The 19,604-nt window shown below is 39.9% G+C and overlaps 1 protein-coding gene across 1 annotated transcript in view; it reads left to right on the top strand.

Moving 5' to 3' along the window:
• Positions 1–19,604, top strand: part of LOC103370747 (xenotropic and polytropic retrovirus receptor 1 homolog) — a 52,469-nt gene that overhangs the window by 23,724 nt on the left and 9,141 nt on the right. The window contains exons 3-15 of the mRNA XM_008299890.1: positions 9,960–10,061; positions 10,182–10,405; positions 12,203–12,352; positions 12,480–12,563; positions 14,160–14,241; positions 16,336–16,425; positions 16,649–16,746; positions 16,923–17,102; positions 17,368–17,530; positions 17,631–17,825; positions 18,615–18,781; positions 18,906–19,045; positions 19,307–19,528. Of these exons, the coding sequence (XP_008298112.1) occupies positions 9,960–10,061; positions 10,182–10,405; positions 12,203–12,352; positions 12,480–12,563; positions 14,160–14,241; positions 16,336–16,425; positions 16,649–16,746; positions 16,923–17,102; positions 17,368–17,530; positions 17,631–17,825; positions 18,615–18,781; positions 18,906–19,045; positions 19,307–19,528 (1,897 nt within the window). The remainder of the gene's footprint in view (positions 1–9,959; positions 10,062–10,181; positions 10,406–12,202; positions 12,353–12,479; positions 12,564–14,159; positions 14,242–16,335; positions 16,426–16,648; positions 16,747–16,922; positions 17,103–17,367; positions 17,531–17,630; positions 17,826–18,614; positions 18,782–18,905; positions 19,046–19,306; positions 19,529–19,604) is intronic.

Here is a 19,604-nt window from a genome sequence, read left to right as displayed (position 1 = left end):
TTTTTCCTTTTCTTTAATGGAAGGTTATGAATACATTTGAGGACGACTGTACTAGAAATGAGCTCTGACCAGAGAAACTGATGATAGTTCAACAAACATCACAATAAATCTCATGTTTATTGGAACGCATCAGGACAAGTGCTGTAGCAACAATACAGGTGAAGCAGGAGATCAATGATGTGCTAAAAGCAACTAAAGAAAATAATGGCTCAGCCTGACTTTTGGCTTTTAGCGAAATAATGTCATATATTGCCAAGTTTAAAAAAAATAAAAAATAAAAAAACACTATCGTTCTTTGAGGTTAAGTGTTCCTAATGGCAGCGTTTTGAGATATATTGTATTTCTTAGTCTTCATCTTACAAAGGAGATGAGCCAGTTAGGAGCCAAAAAGCCTCTTTGTTCACCATAAATCACACATTTGCCCTGTAACTGTTTATTGATTGAGGACTGAGGGATGTGTGATGGCATTTATGTATTCTGAGTTGTGGACTGTAGTGCTCAGAGACACACACAGTATTGCTTAGATTTTCTGATCTGTCAAATTTGTGTAAATGAGACATCAGTGTACTTTCTGCGTCGCGACAATCACATACTTAGACATTGTAGACACTGAGCTGGCTAACAGGACAGCCACTGTGTCAGGTCGGTGTTTAGTTAGTTGTCATTTACCTTAACAGGTGACATTATGTTTATGTAAACAGCATTTAACATATTAATTAAACTCTGTTCTTAGTGTTCTGATGACGTTTTCTAGAAATCTGCACACACGTTGCAGTCATTAAATTACATGCATGACAGACGCGACTTCACAGTAAATTACAATCGTCGATCGTTTAAACCTATGTTTTGTTAACAAAATGAGCTGTTTTCTCTCAGCTTACATCTTGCTGAAGTAGAATCCTGCAAACGCTCTAAACATTTAACCGGAGGTCACGTTAGAGCCTGTTTTAGGAAAGCAGAATAAATCGTTGTCAGTTTGCGTCGTCCAGTTTTAGCCATGCTAGCAGCGCTGCTCTAAGCATGGCCATGTGTTTCTACCTGCCCAGAATATAATGTAAGCAGCTATTGGAAGGACTGCCTGAAGGTCCGTCCAGACATTAGTGTTTCCAGAGGACGAATTGTACCGACTCTCCTCACTTTTCCTGCCACGATGAGACTGACGTTTGTAGCTCTCAGTGAGATATCTCAACAGCAGTATTTTTGATTCAGATATTCATGTCCCCCTAAGGATGAATTGTGAGGTGTGGGACCTTAATTTTTCCTTTATTGCCATCAGTGTCAGATTTTTAATTTGTTTAATTGTTTGGTGTACGACCAAATACATGCTGAAGTGACTTTCCTGTCAGCCAATGTAACTCTTCCTTACAGCAGCGTATCTTATCTGACCTCGTACTCTCTATCTAGAAGGTGAGAAAACGTATTTAAAAAATTTCATGAAAGGGATTGAAGAAATTAGATAGTGGTCTATTTCATTTCCTTAATATACAAAAAAAGTTACACAGTGTATACATTTTACATTGGGATATCTATGATGATCACAATTTTTGCTTCAACTATTAAATTAACATGAATAAACGCGATATAGACATTTAAAATGCTCCACTCACTGAAAACAGCCCATGTTGATAAAATCACCTGTTTCAACTTGGGTAAATCTGCCATTAGAAAACTCTGTCAGTCTTTTCATAGGAAGTTTTGACCCGTCTGAGCTGCTGCCTTACGATAACTGAGTGAAGACTAGAGGCTTTTCAGTGAAGAGCCGACTAGCAAGCATCGACCATAGCGTGCATGTCCATAATGTGTCCATAAGCAGAGAGCACAATTTTATTTAGATTTTGCCTCTAGGAGATGCTCTGAATTCAGGTGAAGAAGTCTTTTAAGTCTTTTTTTTTTTTTTGATGCCAGGATTTGTAGACTAGCATAAATGTAGCACAACATGGATGTCAAGGCAGAGCTCTGTCTATTTAAATATGAATCATAACCTCAGAATTGATGGAAAATAATTGTGTTTATCATTTTGGCTATAATCATGCAGCTGTACGATGCATTTTATACTTTCACTGACTTATATAGTTTACTTCCTTATACATGTGGATGATGAGATACACAATATCACACTAGATCTAAGCAGGTTTTTAGTATGTAGTACATTCACCCTGGAAAAAACAACACAAACTAGTTAAAAGCTGTTACGCAACTTGATTTCTTGTATTGCACAATATGTGTAGATTTGTATATATTGTACACAGTTACTCTGTAGTGTTAGTTTGTAATTTGAACACAAATTTAGCCTTCTTTGACACTGAAATTGTGCTGCATGTTTTCATAGTCTGTCCATTTTATCGGTATAGGCTGTGCTCTAGTGGCAGCCCCGGCATACTGTTGGTGTTGCTCATTGACTGACTAACTGACAGCCTGACACCATCCCTTTATATGGTGCTGGGTTATATACAGAGGAATAGTCACATGTTGCTGCCTACTGCGACGGTGTGATTCACAGGGTGCTCCATTCTCATCTTCCTACTAACGATTAAATCCACCTGACTGACATCTTCTTTCATTTCCCCCTCTATTTCAGTCTATTTTAAGATTTTTTTCCGTGACTTGTCTCCAGCTCAGAGGTACAGGTGACTATATATTACTGTCTGGAAAGTGACTAATGATGTATACGGTAGCCTGTAATTGTCCTGCAAAGCACCTGCTCATCGGAAGAAATGAGTATATTTTAGGAAATGATTGACCTCTTCAACTTGATTACAAATTATGCTGTGAAGCGCCTCTTTACTTTCCTGCAGTTGATCAGTACAAGCATTGCTTTTTTTTTTTTAAAAAAAACCCAAATTACTGGCAAACAGCGGAGGAAATGACAAATTTCAATTGGTACTAAGACCTTTAAATTATAAAGAATCCGAGGACGTGGGAACGTGGACGTGAGCACATAGTAAGATTTTCGAGATGTTAAGTACTTTAACTTCGCATGGAAACAAAGGCTTATTACATCAATCTCACTAACCATCTATCATTCCACTTATCCCTCCACCTTGTACCCTGACCTCCCTAAGGATCTGCCCGCCTGCTCATTCTCTTTCCGTCACTCTGTCTCTCTTTGTCTTTGACTCTCCTCCATGTGCCTTTATCAGCTGCTGTGCTTGACAGACTTTTGTGAGTTGCTACAGTGTCAGCGAGTGCTTTGAAAACAACACAAACCCAGAAGCTGACGGTGGACATTTTGAATAAAACCTGAGGTTATGGTCATTGTTCTGACATGAAGCTGCAGAATCTTAAGCCAGCAAAGATTGTGAATTACTGTTTTGGTGTCAAATTGTTGGTTTTGATAAGTTACAGAGATGGTCGGACACAAAGAGAAGGTTTCTGAATCTGTCTGGCATGTAGCTTGGACAGACTGTACTGACTCTGTAAGTGTTAAAAGATGAGAATACTAAAACGATCCATGTGTCCTTGTAGATTGTTTCCTCTGCAGAACTTTACACTTTGTGAACACAGTATAATAGCAATAGAACGTTAGGAAATACGTTAGTTTTTTCCTTCTGTGCTTCAATAAACAATATCTGTTTGTGAAGGTGCAGACAAGGATAAAAATAAATCGGTGTTGGTGTCAATTCATTGATAAAACAATGAGTGAACCCCAACTGAACCCTTATATGTCATGGTGGAGTGTTTTACTACATTGGAAGGCAATCTTTTATTTGAGTGGTCTGTGGTGTGAGATTGTAGGGAACTGTCAGAGTGAGCCAGACTTATTTCAAGATATTGCCCTATAATTTTATTCTCTAAACAGTTAAAAGTGAATGAGAAATAGCACGTCACTGACAGAAACATTACAAACATGCGTCGCAGAATTCATCAACCAGCTGAGGAATGAGATGTTGGTGTTGTCAACTGTCCAGGGACTTTCTGCTCAGCAGGGCCTTTAAGCTTTACAGCTCAACACTCTGGGCTTGTTTATAGGTTGTACCACCAGCATGGTTGTGAAAGTGTCATAATTCAGTTTACCCACTTGAGTCTGCAAAAAACATGCAGTTTGACTTTCAGACAAAAATTCCATAACTCACAGATGGTATAAGTTCAGGAGACCACCAAAGCCTCCCTTGAACCTCCAAATCTTACTAACAGCAGCAAATAATTCCAGAATGATCACTGGCACCCTTGTTGCAAGTCCTGAATTTAGTGTTTGAGACCTCAAATTGTCAAGCTGACGTGTGCAACCAGGGTTGTTGGAGCCTGCCTGCTGTGGCCATCAGTGGCATTAAACTTTAAGGTACTTCCACTCTGGTTTCAGCCTTGAGCCGTAGCAGCTACTGCTTGGTTTAAATGATGGAAAAAGGTGATTTCAATCATCAACAGACCCTTGACCTTCCAAAAGCAAAGTCTTGATTATCTGCAGACGTCACTGTGAGCAATATTCACCGGAACTCTTTGCAACAGAATCCAGCTACGCTGTCGACAGCATGAATGCTGGCTGACAAAGAGAGATTTGATCTTATGTCCTATCTTTTGCTGTGAGCGTCACCACTAGAGCAAAGAGAGAAAATATATTGTGAACTGATCTTTAAATGACGTGCAGTGTGATTCCCTTCCTCTAACTCCTGTTTAGGTGCCTTTGAGCAAGACACAGAGCCCAGACTGTTGCATTGGGTGGCATCCAAGCATTTAACAGTGTAAAAAGTAAAGCAGGGTGTTGCTGAAAAATAGAGTTAAAAAACATCAATTGTCAAATGGAAAGTATAGCCCATTGCTGACAGACAGACATGTCATAATGATAATAATGATCATAATCATGATGACATGAGCTGAGACACAGAGAGAAAAGAGCAGAATAAGGCCAAAAAGGGATAAGGAGATTACTGTAGTCTGACTGTGGTAGCTGTTTGTGTGTTTGTGCACGGGTGAGAGAGGGAGGTAAGGAAAGAGGGAGAGAGAGAAGGAGGGAGTGGTTGCGACACTCCAATTTAGTTAATTTGGTGTCTTGTCTAAAAGCAGCCAGTCTGAAACACAGTGAATCACAGAGTCTGCAGAGTCTGACTCAAAACCACCTGCCCGGACTGTTGTTTGGTTGTTGTTGACGTGACGGCGGGTACAAGTTAGCGGTCGGACACACAGGTTCTCTGTGTCCACTGTTCAATTAAATGTTACCAGAATCTATCCCAGCGTGAGATCTTAAATAGTTGAGATCAAAAAATGATGGAAATTACAGGACTGCGTTCTGGTAGAAGTATAAAAACAGCGTTTGACTGCGTGGGAGGAACAGGAATTAGACTTGTTACCATGACTTTTAGGATGCAAGTAAATAAACTTTGGTGGAAAACTTGATCTCTTGCGTTTGCAAAACAATTGTTTTGGATTCATTGATTTTATATACTAGAGTAAAAACAACCCACACTCGGTGAACTTTGACTGGTTGTGTATTCATGCTGCATTTGATGCAATGCTGAGGTGGGAAAATTCCAAACTCCGACTTGAAAAAGTAGAATGGAACGACTCTGGAAGTCTGAACTCAGAGAAGCAGATGTTCTGACGACACTCAATTTGGCAGCGTCCACAAAAGTTACTGAAGTTAGCTGTATTTGTAAATAATGATGTCAAGATACCAGACATTTGGTAATCGTGTCAATCCCATTGAAATTGAATGACAGTTTTTTATACCAAAGGAAAATTAATTAAGAAATGTGTTTAACCATAAATGCTTTTATCTTATTTTGTGCTAACACGTTGACGTTATATTCCACACACTGTAGGCGAATGACAGTAGCCTACAAACATGATGAGCTGCACCCAGCTGATGGTTTGAACTGTCGCGTCAACGCTGTGTCACCTCGCCTAGCCAGACCAATCTCTAGTCCTGTGTATGGTCTGACTGCAGCTAATCACCATTCTGCTGTAGGGGAAAATTCACTTTGGTGTGTTTTTATTTCTTTAAACCAATCAAGGTCTTCACTCAAAATTTTGTTTGGGGATGTTGTTTTGATGTAGCATTAGCATGCAGGTAGGGGAACACTGCCATTAACGATGCTGAATTAAACTAGCATGGCTACTTTATTATACATGTTTCAAACCCTCAGCAATGTATGCGGTCGCTCCTTGGACTTGGTTGTTATTTCTTGCAGTGAAGTGGATTTTGAAAAGAGTAATACGTAAATAGTGGAAAGGGAGGAGAAAGACAAATGAAATGCGCATCCCATGGCAGCTTTATACACCTGGTGAGTCAGACTGTGTTGTGTACGTAGCATTGCCACATTTGTCTGTCACAATAGTAATGATAACAAATCATGTTATTATAAAGTTAACAGACTCTTATCATGAATTCTGTGTACAGAAGTACAGAAGTTCAAAGTACTTTTTCCTTTAATTTCAAATTCTCTTTGTCAACATTTATGTCCTCGGTTTTGCTCGTATAGAACGTGTCCCTGATCATCTGACTAAAATGCACAATATCTCCATGCATGTCTCTTAGTGTGTGTGTGTGTTTTTTGCTTTTCTTTTTGAACATGTTGCCTCGAACCTTTGTTCCAAAAATTGCTTCACATGTTGTTGTTGTCCAGTATCTCCTGTGCCTACAGCGATTATAGTCAATTTGGTAGCAAAACAAGTCCTGTCACGTTTTTAGAATAGGTTGCCTGAAACCTTTAGCACTAATGGTACTTGGTGGACTGTAGTGTGTAGTATTTAAAGTACACTGATATAAAGTAATATATGGAAAAGCTTCTTATATCCGTTGTTCATCCTCCTCTGTTTCATTGTAAATGCTGCCCTTAAGATTACTTTCTTCCTGTCAGCCATGTTGATTGTTTACATTTGTCATTATGAAGTCCATCATGCTCCTAATCTGTAGAATTAAATGACCTCAGATGTGATTCAAAGGCAGACAGAGGCCTGTATAGTTGGATTGTTTGTTCACTTAAGGGGCAGTTGGCAGACAGTATAGATAGATGGATGTAGGAGTACAAGGTAGAGGCTGTTTTACAACGGTAAAACAGACCTTCTGCAGGTGGTATAAACCTTATTTCTGCCTGAATTTGGCGAATCAACTTAAACAAACTGACAGCAGAGGGACCAAGCCAGTAAAAGTGAATCATTCATGGTGGTGGGTGGTGAGAGCAGGCTTGTTTATTTGCTGGTTTCATTCAGTAAGGGGCACAAATGACCTGAAAAGTACTATTAAGATGTGGCCAAAGATTATTGGAGACAGAGGATGTAGAGTTTTTTCCCAGATGAGCTTATTGAACGTGCCTGATAACATTTCAGCAACGATATTCTCAGTGCTGGCGTCAGTATGTTGCTATTTTTTACTTGTAAAAATAATTGTTCCATCTGCTTTACTTCTACTTAATTATTCATAGTTATCTTTTGTGCTTTTATGTGGCTTTGTGTGTGTGTTTTAGACATGAAGTTATTTATTTCTTATCACACTTCTTCTTCCAGTCTTTATCTTATCACAATCTGGGCCTTGTTACTTTAGTTTTGTGATAAGATGTAGACTCTGCTATTAGCACTGTATTGTACAACGCAGGAAGTTCCTTTTTAAAGTGGTCACAATTTAGATCTTTATCTCAAAACAACCATAAAAAATGAATACATTACCAAATCATAGGGATTTTTGTGTGATGAATAATGAACTTGTCTATCGTGTGTGAATAAAATGCTTCATTTAGCTTGACACACTCACAGTGACCTCATAAAATTATAGACAAAGCAGTGTGAATGTGAAAATATAAACACAAAAACTGTAATTTTACAGCTTTCAGAATGACAGCTGGATAAAGATAATTATGATGCTGATGAAGCTATTCATACAGACGGGCTCTGTGTGTTCTGTCTTCTTGTCAAAGCTGAATTGTACAGAACACTAAATTAATCCCACACAGTTTTTTGTTTTATTTCCTCACTGTTCTTTCTACATTTGGCTATCTTATGGCTTCACAATCTACATAAAGACCGTGTTTAACCATTCAAGCCCAAAGGACGCACTTTGTGTCCAAATTCACATCCCTTGAGTTGCACCATGTTGGAGCAAATATTACGAAATAAGCATTTCATAAAGCTGACAACATCAGGAAACTGCATGACTTGACCTTTTTAACAATTATAGTAAGAAAAAATCTGTTTGAATTTACGTCAGATGTCATCATAGTTACAACCTACAGACAGCTCTGATCCATTTTCACAACATTTACTCTTGTTCAAATTTCTCATGAACTCATCACTGCAGGATTAATATCTATGTGATATTTGCATTGCATGTATGGATATGTTAAAATACCTATGCAATATTATGTTAGTGTGTCACAAGAAAGAGCAGAACCAGAACTGTTATGCTGACTATTATAAATTTGTACGTACTGAAGGAATCACATTTTGAAGTCAGAACAAACCCGTGGAAAGTAGTATGTTTACTAATTTCTTCATCAATTTTCCCACCTTTGCTTCTTGGTTATTTATGTCATAATTTCCTTTTCATTTCATGATAGGAAAGCCTCCCACATATCAGAAAAAAAAAACCCAGTAGAAATTACCCTTTTCAATAGCACTAGTAGTTTGTTCAGCAATGATTGTTCTGTTATGAATTTCCAGCAAACGTCTGCATTGATTTCAACACAAAGCTGTCATTACATCCCATCCATCCATCCATTAACTATACGTTGCTTAATCCTCACTAGGAGGCTGAAGCCTATCCCAGCCGACTCAGGGCGAAGGCAGGGGACACCCTGGACAGGTCACCAGTCTATCGCAGAGACAAACAAGCACACTCCCATTCACACCCAAAGACAATTTAAATTCTCCAGTTGACCTCAGCATGTTTGTGGGAGGAAGCCGGAGAACACACAGTAAGATCCCAGGCCCAGGCCGGGACGCAAACCAGGGATCTTCTAGCTGTAAGGTGACCGTGCTAACCACCCTGAAACCCCCATTACATCCCATTTTGTATTAAAAAAAACACACACACAAAATAATACATTTATTTGAAATTGCAATGATTTAAAAGTTGGAATCAAAAGATGTACACAAGTCACCTTTGCACAAGAGGGTAGTGGTCACCCTGGACTCTGGGGGGCCCAAGTGGACATTGAGGGTCCCTAAACATAATACGAAATACATTTTCCCCCATATAAAGGCCAGTATGAAGAATTGGAAAGTATTATAATACCCAACAATGGAAGATCGAGATATCACAGACTGTTGTGAAAAACACATGATACAGCATGTGTAAGTAGCTCCTACAATGACCAAGAGAACAGCTTAAAAGGAAAGTCGTGAAACTACCCTCAAAATAACCAGGGGCCCATCGGGTCAAACCTAAAGACGTTTATTGTTGCTGCATGTGTTGACCTGAGCCGCTGCACAACTCTGTCCTTGCAAGGTTAATTAAATTCTGTTGAACTGAAATGAATCCTGTAGCATTTGCTCTTAAGAACTTTTGCTCATGCTGAGCTCCTTCCAATATCTCTCAAGTTTCTCTTTCCGTCCTCTGATTAATGTTTCTGAAGACAAGTATGGAGTTATTCAATTACACTACTGTTAAAAGCATAGTTCCTAAAGTGATTTGAAAATAAATGTACATTGTTTTTGTTAGACAAGTGCATGCTTCTTTCTTCCATGTTCAACCACAAATGTCAGCCGCAGCACGAGGGTCCAAACATTCCTATGTACACAGAAAACAACAGAAAATTCCAAGAAAACTGGACATTCAGCTACTGTGTCACTGCTCCCTCTGCTGGTTGGAGCAGGACAGGACTGGGATTTGTTGCATTAATTAATTTTACATACTCACCCTCAGCAGCACACTTGGTCAGTCCTGCCTTTTCCTTTTTCTGCCTTTTGTGTTACTTTCTACACTCTGGTTCATTTCACATCTACGTTTAGATCTGCACAGGTGGTTGTATCAGTGCTGGAAGACAAACGATCCTCTCCTCACTGTTCTAACAACTGCTCTCTTGTTGCAGTCACAGATGAGGATACAGTCAAGAGGTACTATGCCAAGTTTGAGGAGAAGTTCTTCCAGACTTGTGAAAAAGAGCTGGCCAAAATCAACACCTTCTACTCTGGTAAGGAATACTAATGAAACCACTACAAACGCACAGTCATAGAAATCACTCTGACAGCGTTCTCACCGTTCTGCAGTGACTTTCTGTCTTTAACGTCTCTCTCCTGCTCCCCCCCTGCAGAAAAGCTGGCCGAGGCTCAGCGGCGATTCGCCACGCTACAGAACGAGCTGCAGTCCTCACTGGACGCTCAGAGGGAGAGCGCGGCTAATGGGCGGGGCCTGAGGAGGAGGAAGACGGTGTTCGCCCTGTCGCAGCAGGAGCGATGCAAACACAGAAACATAAAGGACCTGCAGCTGGCCTTCTCCGAGTTCTACCTCAGCCTCATACTGCTGCAGAACTACCAGGTGCATGCTCAGTGCATCTGAACAGTACACAGAGGACACATTTACACACCTTGATTGAATTTCCTAATTTCCTCATGGAGACCATTTATTTCATTTAATTAGTGCACTTGACAGGAACATTGCTTATCGATCGGTAGGAAGAAAGACCTGTAAATGAGCTGGAGTGTGGTACTTTTAATCCGATGCTAAAGAGGCACCCTAAAGAAAAATGGCCTGGCTGCAATTTATTATCATTCTGCTAAAATCTTTGTTTTTATGCCTTTCAACCAATCACTTTTGGGCGATGCTAAGCCCAGGAATAGTGCCCCTGCAAAGAAGTGACACTCAAAGAACCAATCAAGCCGAACTGCACAACTCATAATTACTTTCAAACATTTTCAGGGTTTAGGTTGCAGTCTGGAGGCGGTTGTTGTTGTTTTCTTGTAGTGACGTGGATTGTAAAAACAGTTAAAGGTGAGGAGGGTGGGGACAAAGCTGCATGAAGTGTGTGGCAGAAATGGCAGGCTTAAACACATAGTCTACATGGTCAAAGAGCCCAAGACAGTGTTAAACAACATGTATTACAATATTTAAACATTTTATACTCATCCAGCTTCACTTAAATGTAAATAATAACCTTCATACATTCATCGACTATTGAATTTTAGGGCTGATAACAACTGTTTGTTGTGGTTGATAAAGGAACAACACTAATAGAACTTTAGCATTTGCAGAAATGTAAAATGGACAAAAAAAAGCAGCATTTTAGTTGCTGCACTGTCAATGCAATCTATACAAAAACAAATTATCGTCAAAGCAAGAAGTAGCACTCATATAGAGCTACAGCAGTTATCCATTTACCTGCTTTTGTTTTTTTAGCCCTAAATTTGTGAGTAAACTGAATCTTTGTTTGGAGTGCTGATCGAGCAAAAACAAGCCATTTGAATTCATCTCGTCAAGCTGTGGGAAGTTATAATAGGCTTTTTTTTTTCTATTTTAAAGGCGAGTTTATTGAGGAAGCAATCGGCAGATTAATCAATCACAAAATTATCATTAGTTGCAGCCCTACACTTACAGTGACGAAGATTTATCACCACGCTCTGAAGATCTTCTCATCTCGTCGGAGCTTTTTAATCTTGTTGGGCTTTTCCCACTGCAACTTCACAGATTTAGCTCAGTTTTACAGGTTTACAGCAGAAAGTTCTTCCAGCATCAAAAACAGAATCTTGCAGGTAGACATAATGGAGCATTTAGCAGCTAAAGAGCCAGATGTTTTTTTTTAGGAACTAAATGCAGAGAAAGTTGTGGACACTAACATGACTCCAAGTGAATTCTCATATTGTTCTGTGTCTGCTGAGTGTGTAACTAGTCCACTGTTTACTAACAGTACCTATTAAAAAATGTGGGCAACCCAATGTGGGGCTGAAAGTCTCCGATGCATTGGCCATGTACGAGTCCGACCCATGACTGATTTGCTGCATGTCCTTCCCCACTCCCCTCCCTGCCCTTTCTGTCTCATCACTAATCCCCCAAGTGTGCAGAATGAAGTTAAACCAGCTTCAAGTAATGAGTAACACTGTCTTCAGTAGGATATGATTATATTTACATGTGTAGACAAAGCAATTGTCATCCCTACTGTACATTCAGTCTGTGTTTTATCAACTTTACTAAATGCTGCCTGACCACTCGCAGAGGTCTTTTTCCTATTTTGCTCATTAATTGTTTCACATCTATCAGCAGCTGCGGTTAATCAGCTGTAGTTGACAGTTTTCATTAACTGCCTTCTTGTCTCTGTCTCGGCCTCCTGTATCTCTGCAGAACCTGAACTTCACAGGATTCAGGAAGATCCTGAAGAAGCATGATAAGATTTTGGAGACTTCGAGGGGGGCCGACTGGAGGGTGGCCCACGTTGAAGTGGCTCCCTTTTACACCTGCAAGAAGATCACGCAGCTCATCTCTGAGACCGAGGTACACATATCTACTGCATGTGTGCAGATATTCCTGTCATCTCGCTCGTATTCACATCTGCTCCATTTGCATCGAAGTCTAACAGTAAGAATCACAACCCTTACGCTTCTACCTCTGTGTGTTTCAGGGATTGGTCACAACAGAGTTGGAAGGTGGCGACAGGCAGAAGGCCATGAAGAGGCTGAGGGTGCCTCCTCTGGGAGCTGCACAGGTCAGTCAGATGCATATTGTGTTTACTCATTGCTGCAAATAAGGGATCCTGCTGTCTCTTTACTGCTCACAATCAAACTTTCACTGTTCTTCTTGTCAGCGAATATTTGTCTGAAGGCAGAGTTCTGGTTTTCGCAGCCCTTTGAGCCATTTTGTGTAACATTAAGTACACATCGATGGGGGTATGGTCATATTGCCCCTCATATCAAACACAGAAAATACCCACAGGACTCAAATGAATGTTTCTGAAGGGCTGTGACTTTGTACAAGATATAGCATCCGGTTAGAGATTAGACTGTGGCACTGCGTTTGTCAATATTCCTGATGTGTGCTGAGAACAGTGGGCAGACGTAGCCCGGGACATCTGGAGAATTAGATTTCCCTGCTGTGTTTGGGCACAGCTGATGGAAAGTATGTACAAAATGAAGCACTGGCGAAGTCCTGCAGCGAATATATTTCAATTATACCCCTTTAAATGATGAATCATAAAGGTGTGGAGAGTCTCCTCACCCAGTCTCTCCAGGCATTTGTTTTGAGTGCTATTTGTTTTAGATGTGCAGTCGGTGCGCTTGCAGTACAGACAGTTCACGTGGCCACAAATTTTCGGTGCAGATAAGTGAACGTGGAAAGCATGCATTTACTTTTAATCCTGTCTTGGCCTTCCTACAACAGATGCACACTGACGTTCTATGGGGAGGTTGTATAAATACACTACGGCGATGTTCAAAGTGCTGCAGGAAACAATATCTTCTCAATGCGGAGCTGCTCGGCTAGTACAGTCTGTGTGTAGTCTCACTTGTATCACCGAAGAATCGAGAGAATGCGAGTAAATGCCAGTTATGTTCCAAATCATGGGAGAATATCATTAAAACAATCCAGGATGATGCATAACAGGGACTAGCTTTCATGTAAAAGCAGCCTACTGATTGACTGGCTGATTTTTACAGATGAGAAGATGAATGAAGCCGAATAAAGTAACATTTAAAGTAATAGCTAAGATATAATGAGGCGCCCTAGTCATTTAGATTTGACTGCAAGGCGACTGCCCTCTTTCTATTTATCTAGCATTTGTTTATCTCTTTGTGTTATTTGTGCTTTTGGGGTTTATTACAAATGTATATAAAACAATTAAAGGGAGCCACTATCTGTCAATCTTCATTTCTCTGCTACCCTCCACCCCTTATTCTACGTCCGCCCTCGTCCTCTGTCTCTCTATTTCGACTCAAATCACATCAAATCCAATGAGCTTTACTGGAATTGATGTTAAGTTTACATTATTAGCAAAGCAGAGTGCACCTTATTAAATTATAATCTATAACGATATATAGTATACGACAATGTAATGTAATCAGACAGCATGTGGCTGCAGAGTTGCTTTAGCAATAGATGATAAGTGCAGTTGTACATTCATTATTAGACTGATAGTTTATCTCTTTGTGTTATGAATAAAAAGCTCAGAGAACTATCTTAATGGTAAAACACGTCCCACTGGTACACACTATGTGCCATTCAGCCTTCACCGTTACAGAGTGACCAGTTTATATTTGTGCTTGTCACGTCACATGATGTTGACCTGAGGTTTTCTGTCCGTCCACAGCCGGCTCCTGCTTGGACCACCTTTAGAGTCGGCCTTTACTGTGGCGTGTTCCTCGTCTTAATGGTCACTGTGGTCATCACAGGTAACTCACATGCACATTTCTGAACTTCTAATAACACTGTGACATTTATGATGGTGAACTGACTCAGTTTCTACTTCCTGGATTTTGACGGTCAGTGAGCTCTGGCCAGAAATACATTTGGAATATTTTGGCTGTTGGTCACAGCAGAACTCACTGTGGTTTAAGGAAGAGCAAACTGAATCACGGTGTCAAACTTAGGAATGACCAGGAGTTCAGGTTTAAATCTCTTTTTTAATAGCTTTGTTTTTTTCCGTGTCATGACCTGACTTCACTTGAAAAATACTGAACTCAAAATAAGGTTTAAGAAACTAATAAAATGTCTCAATGTCACTTCTAGAGTTGTTAGTACAGATTAAAGATTGTCGAGATCACTGTGAAAATACCTTTCCATAAGCTTTTCTTTGTCCCAGTTCAAGTGACTAAGAAAAGATGCGAGTTATTGTAGCAGGACTCTGGATGACCTCGTTGACCTCCCTGAGCTCCTTTTTTTTTTTTTTGAGAAAGGACACAAAAATAAGTTGTTCAAAAGAAATTTAGGTAAATAAAAACTGGGTCGCGGCATCTGCCTACACTGTAGTTGATAGTCTATTAAAGGAAGAGCGTTTTAGTTCTTCCAAAGATGATTTTGTTTTCTATCTCAATTCTTAGCTGTTTTTTTGAAATGATTATGAAATGGAATAATAAAGTGAAAGGGAGGGCAGACAAAAACTTACCACCTGTTTTTCATTTTCTTCTTTCTAAAAGCCAACATAAATGAGATTTCTATATCCAATTTGCATTTTATTTTTGTTCATTTCATTAAACTTAAACTTTTTACACTTCAAAATATTCTCCTTGTTTTGTTTTTGGTTGACTTCTAATTTTCTCTGAAATCACATAATGGACAAATGTGGGTTTTGGCAAAAACTTACATGTAAAAGCAAATTTTTAATTGGTTAATCCAGGTATCAATTCTCTGCTGCTTTTATGGGTCCATCTATGGACAGATTATGAAACTATGGGAGTCAGAAAGAAACACACACAACTGATTTTGTGTTTTTTTTTGTGGTCATTTTGTGTCTGTTTATGGTTCTTTTAGATTTATTTTTTTTGCAGTTTTGAGCTTCTTTCCTCTTGATTTTTATCTGTGGTTCTTTTGTGTCTCCTTGTGGTTTTGTGACTCTTTCTGGTTCTTTTGCATCTGTTCATTGTTCTTTTGTGTCTCTTTATGGTTGTTTTGTTTGTCTCTTTGTGTTTCTTATGTGTCTGTTTATGGTTCTTTTGTGTCTCTGTGTGTTTTTTGCGTCTCTTTAGGGTTATTCTGTGTCTCTGTGGTGGTTTTGTGTCTCTCTCTGTTTCTCTTGTATCTGTTTATGGTTCTTTTGTGTCTGTGTGTTTTCTGCATCTTTAGAGTTCTTTTGTCTCTCTTTGTAGTTCTTTTGTGTGTCTTTGTATTTTTTCTTGTCACTGGCAAACAACAACTATTTTTCCTGATTTAAAAGTGACCTCATACAGGTTCTCTGATCAGAGGGTCCCCTAAACTTGCAGCCTGTAGGCATGTTCTGTACTTTATAAAGATCAATGTTGATTGAATAGTTGTGTAACTGACAGTTATTGTTAAACACAGTTTGGAAGTACACGCAAAATGTAATATCAATTTAATAAATTTAATTAATTATTAAAAAATTATACACATTATTTGTCTTCCATCATTCTTTTAGAAGTATGACTGTGAAAGAGGTATTAAATTGGATTTTATGAGGCTTTAAAAGTTTCTAGTTTAATAGGATGACACTGTCAAAATAGTTTTTGTCATTGACATTGTGTTGCATATTATTTCAGTAGAACAAATGAGATTTTTCTTTTTTTTTTTTCAATGATTTTTACTCTACGATGTTCTTACCAATGCAGCAAAATGTGATGCTATACTGGCATGACCTGGTTTACCACCTGCTCAGAGGATCCAAATTCATCAGTGACGTTTCAGAAGTAGTAACGTAGTGGTCAATCACATGGTACTGATATTTAAATGTTCTCACTCTCCCTTCTTTCATTGTTCTTCTTCATTGCTGTCTCTCTCTGTCACACTATCTTCCCATCTGTCTCTTTGATTAGGAGCTGTGTTGATCCGTAGCTCTGATGTTTGGCCTATGGTCAGGATCTACAGAGGAGGCTTCCTGTTAATAGAATTCCTCTTCCTATTAGGTAAACACACACGTACTGTGCACGCTTAGACGCTAGATTGGGAGCCAAGTTTCCCTTCATTCATTTCAGGACAAAGAAATTCCTCAGCACTCGAAAACGGGTTTAGTCGTACTGTTGTAATTCCTTGAAATAAATATCCTCAACTCACTCAGTTTCACTAATACTCTACATGCACTAAGGTTGAATGCATTCCTGTTTTTGCTTTCATGTTTTTGTCTTCCAGGCATCAACACCTACGGCTGGAGGCAGGCGGGAGTCAATCATGTGCTTATATTTGAGCTCAACCCCAGAAACAACCTGTCACACCAACATCTGTTCGAGGTCAGCGCACACACATGCATGCAGCAACATGCCTCCTAGACACACTCAGGTCACAGTTAACATGTTGGATATCCATTTGCCCTTCAAGGTCTCAGGCTTTATTCCCCTCAGCCACACCATGAAAGGACGTCATGCTAATAAACACTGTGACTGATTTATTCTGTGTGTTTGTGCAGATTGCAGGTCTGTTGGGGGTGCTGTGGTGCGTCAGTCTGCTGTCCTGCCTCTTCAGCGACAGCATCCTGGTACCGATGCAGGCCAACCCTCTGGCTCTCTATGGCTTCTTCCTCCTCTTTCTCATCAACCCCTTCAAGACCTGCTACTACAAGTCACGCTTCTGGCTGCTAAAACTCCTGGTAACGTCTCTCAATGAGAAATCAGTTTAGATGTTTTTCTGTTACTTTCCAGAAAGGTTAAAAACCTACTTTTGTGCGTCACAGCATGCAAGTTCTAAGTACCAAATAAAAGGCTCTTGACTCATTCGTTTACTGACTGAAATGATAAGTTACATTATCTCATGCTTTCACTGATTTGAAAAGCTAAATCCCACCATGGATCTGTTCCATCTGCTTTGTGTTGTTGAGAAGAGAACGTCATCCTGCTGTCTGTCTTCCTCCACAGTTTCGAGTGGTCACGGCTCCGTTTCATCGTGTTGGATTTGCGGACTTCTGGCTGGCTGACCAGCTGAACTCTCTGGGGGTGGTTCTGATGGATCTGGAGTACATGATCTGTTTCTACAGTTTTGAACTGGACTGGAAAAAACACGACGGACTCATCAGCAAAGGTGAGACTGTCCGATGGAAAAAAAAAACAACCTGTGATATCTACTGTGGATTTCAAAGCCGGGAAAAATAGCTGAAACTGTTGAATGTCATCCTGTTCAGGTAAAGACGTGTGTAATACTTACTCCTACGGCGTACGTGCGGTGATCAAGTGTCTTCCTGCCTGGTTCCGATTCGTCCAATGTCTGCGGCGTTACCGTGACACCAAGCGGGCCTTCCCTCACCTGGTGAATGCTGGGAAATACTCTACTTCCTTCTTTGTCGTCACCTTCTCTGCCCTTTACAGCACACATAAAGGTAGACTCACACGCCACTGTTTTGATTTCACACCCTCATTTGTCAAATGACTGATTTAGCAGAAATTATAAAACGTGGTTTCTAAATATATTTAATCGTGTTTAAGATGTTTTCCTGTTTACTGAAATGTTCCAGTTTTGATTAGCTCTAAATGCAAATCGGACCTAATGCATCCCCCATGTTTATCTGTTGTCTAAATTAGCTCCGTATAAAGTACATTTCCACATCACTAATTCCTTCCCCAACAGGAGTCATGACATGCTCACTTCTGAAGAGAAAGCAACAAGAATTGCAGCTGATTGCACCACACAGCTAGACTCACATTTACAGCAAGACTGCAGAAAATTAAGACAATCAGTGTGATTTCTACATTTTTTCATTCAATGATCAGATATTATCAGTCAAGCTCAAAAATTGTCATCTGGTAGGCTTAAAATGTGACTCCATAAAGATTATATTTTGCATATTTCTTTTCTTTTTCTTAGTGTCAGTCTGTGAAGGTCATAAGTACAACAACAAAATACAATATTTTCTCTTTGACCATCAACAATAATACTGTGGTGAGGCATAGATCAGGACAAGAGTTTAGAACTTTTATAAAGCACTGAGTGTTCCAGAAACAATGTCCACTCAATAACTGTAAAATGGAAGGAACAGATTCTTGGTCAGGGAGGTGATCAAGATTTTACTAAATTATTACTGAATCAAATGTATGTGGGTTACTGAAAACACATGAAAAGAAGTTTGTTTTTTTAATCATATAAACCTCCCTACACCTCCTCTCCTCAGATGAATCCCCGGCTGAAGCCAAGATCTTCTTCTATTTGTACATCGGCTGTTTAGTGGTCAGCTCATGTTACACACTGGTTTGGGATCTAAAGATGGACTGGGGCCTGTTTGACCGCAACGCAGGAGAGAATACCTTTCTGAGAGAGGAAATAGTCTATCCACACAAGGTATTTGTCTATATAAGAAGGCCCCATCGTATATATATATATATATATATATATGCAGCATATAATTTGCCATGTAATGATGTGTTGACAGCTGTATTGTTCTGTTCTCTGCGTCTCCTTTCAGGCCTATTATTACAGTGCCATAGTGGAGGACGTGCTCTTGCGTTTTGCGTGGGTTTTAACTATTTCCCTCACGACACTCACTGATTTTCACGGCATCTCTGACATACTGGCTACAATCCTGGCTCCATTGGAGGTGTTTAGGTACGCAATACTACTTACTCTTCTGTCTTTAATCATTTTGTTATAATCCCATTTTTTCTTCCTCCCCAACGTATACTCAGCCTTTCTGCTCGCCTATTGCACATTAAGCACCATATTAACAATGGCATACCAGTGTTTTCAAAACTGTAGGCCTGGATCTGCTGGGCTGACAGCAGTAAATAATTAAAGCCAAGACAAAATGTATCATTTAGAACGTGTGAGTAAAACGGGTAGATAACGGTCAGTGCTTGTCCTTCCCAGACGTTTCGTGTGGAACTTCTTCCGATTGGAGAACGAACATCTGAACAACTGTGGTGAGTTCAGGGCCGTCAGAGACATCAGCGTGGCTCCACTCAACGCTGACGACCAGACCCTGCTGGAGCAGATGATGGACCAGGAGGACGGAGTCAGGAACCGGCAGGGCAAGAAGAGCTGGAAGAGGAGCTACAGCATGAGTCTACGCAGACCAAGACTCGCTTCCCAGTGAGCATTAATATATGATCCCTAATCACAACCGCACTTGATCATAATCAGTGTTGTGTTATCGAGTTCTTCCCAA

Source organism: Stegastes partitus, unplaced genomic scaffold, assembly GCF_000690725.1.
Source record: "Stegastes partitus isolate 25-593 unplaced genomic scaffold, Stegastes_partitus-1.0.2 Scaffold1477, whole genome shotgun sequence".
Lineage (NCBI taxonomy): Eukaryota > Metazoa > Chordata > Actinopteri > Pomacentridae > Stegastes > Stegastes partitus.
Note: the sequence above shows the minus strand (reverse complement) of the source record. Positions and strands in the feature narration are given on the sequence as shown.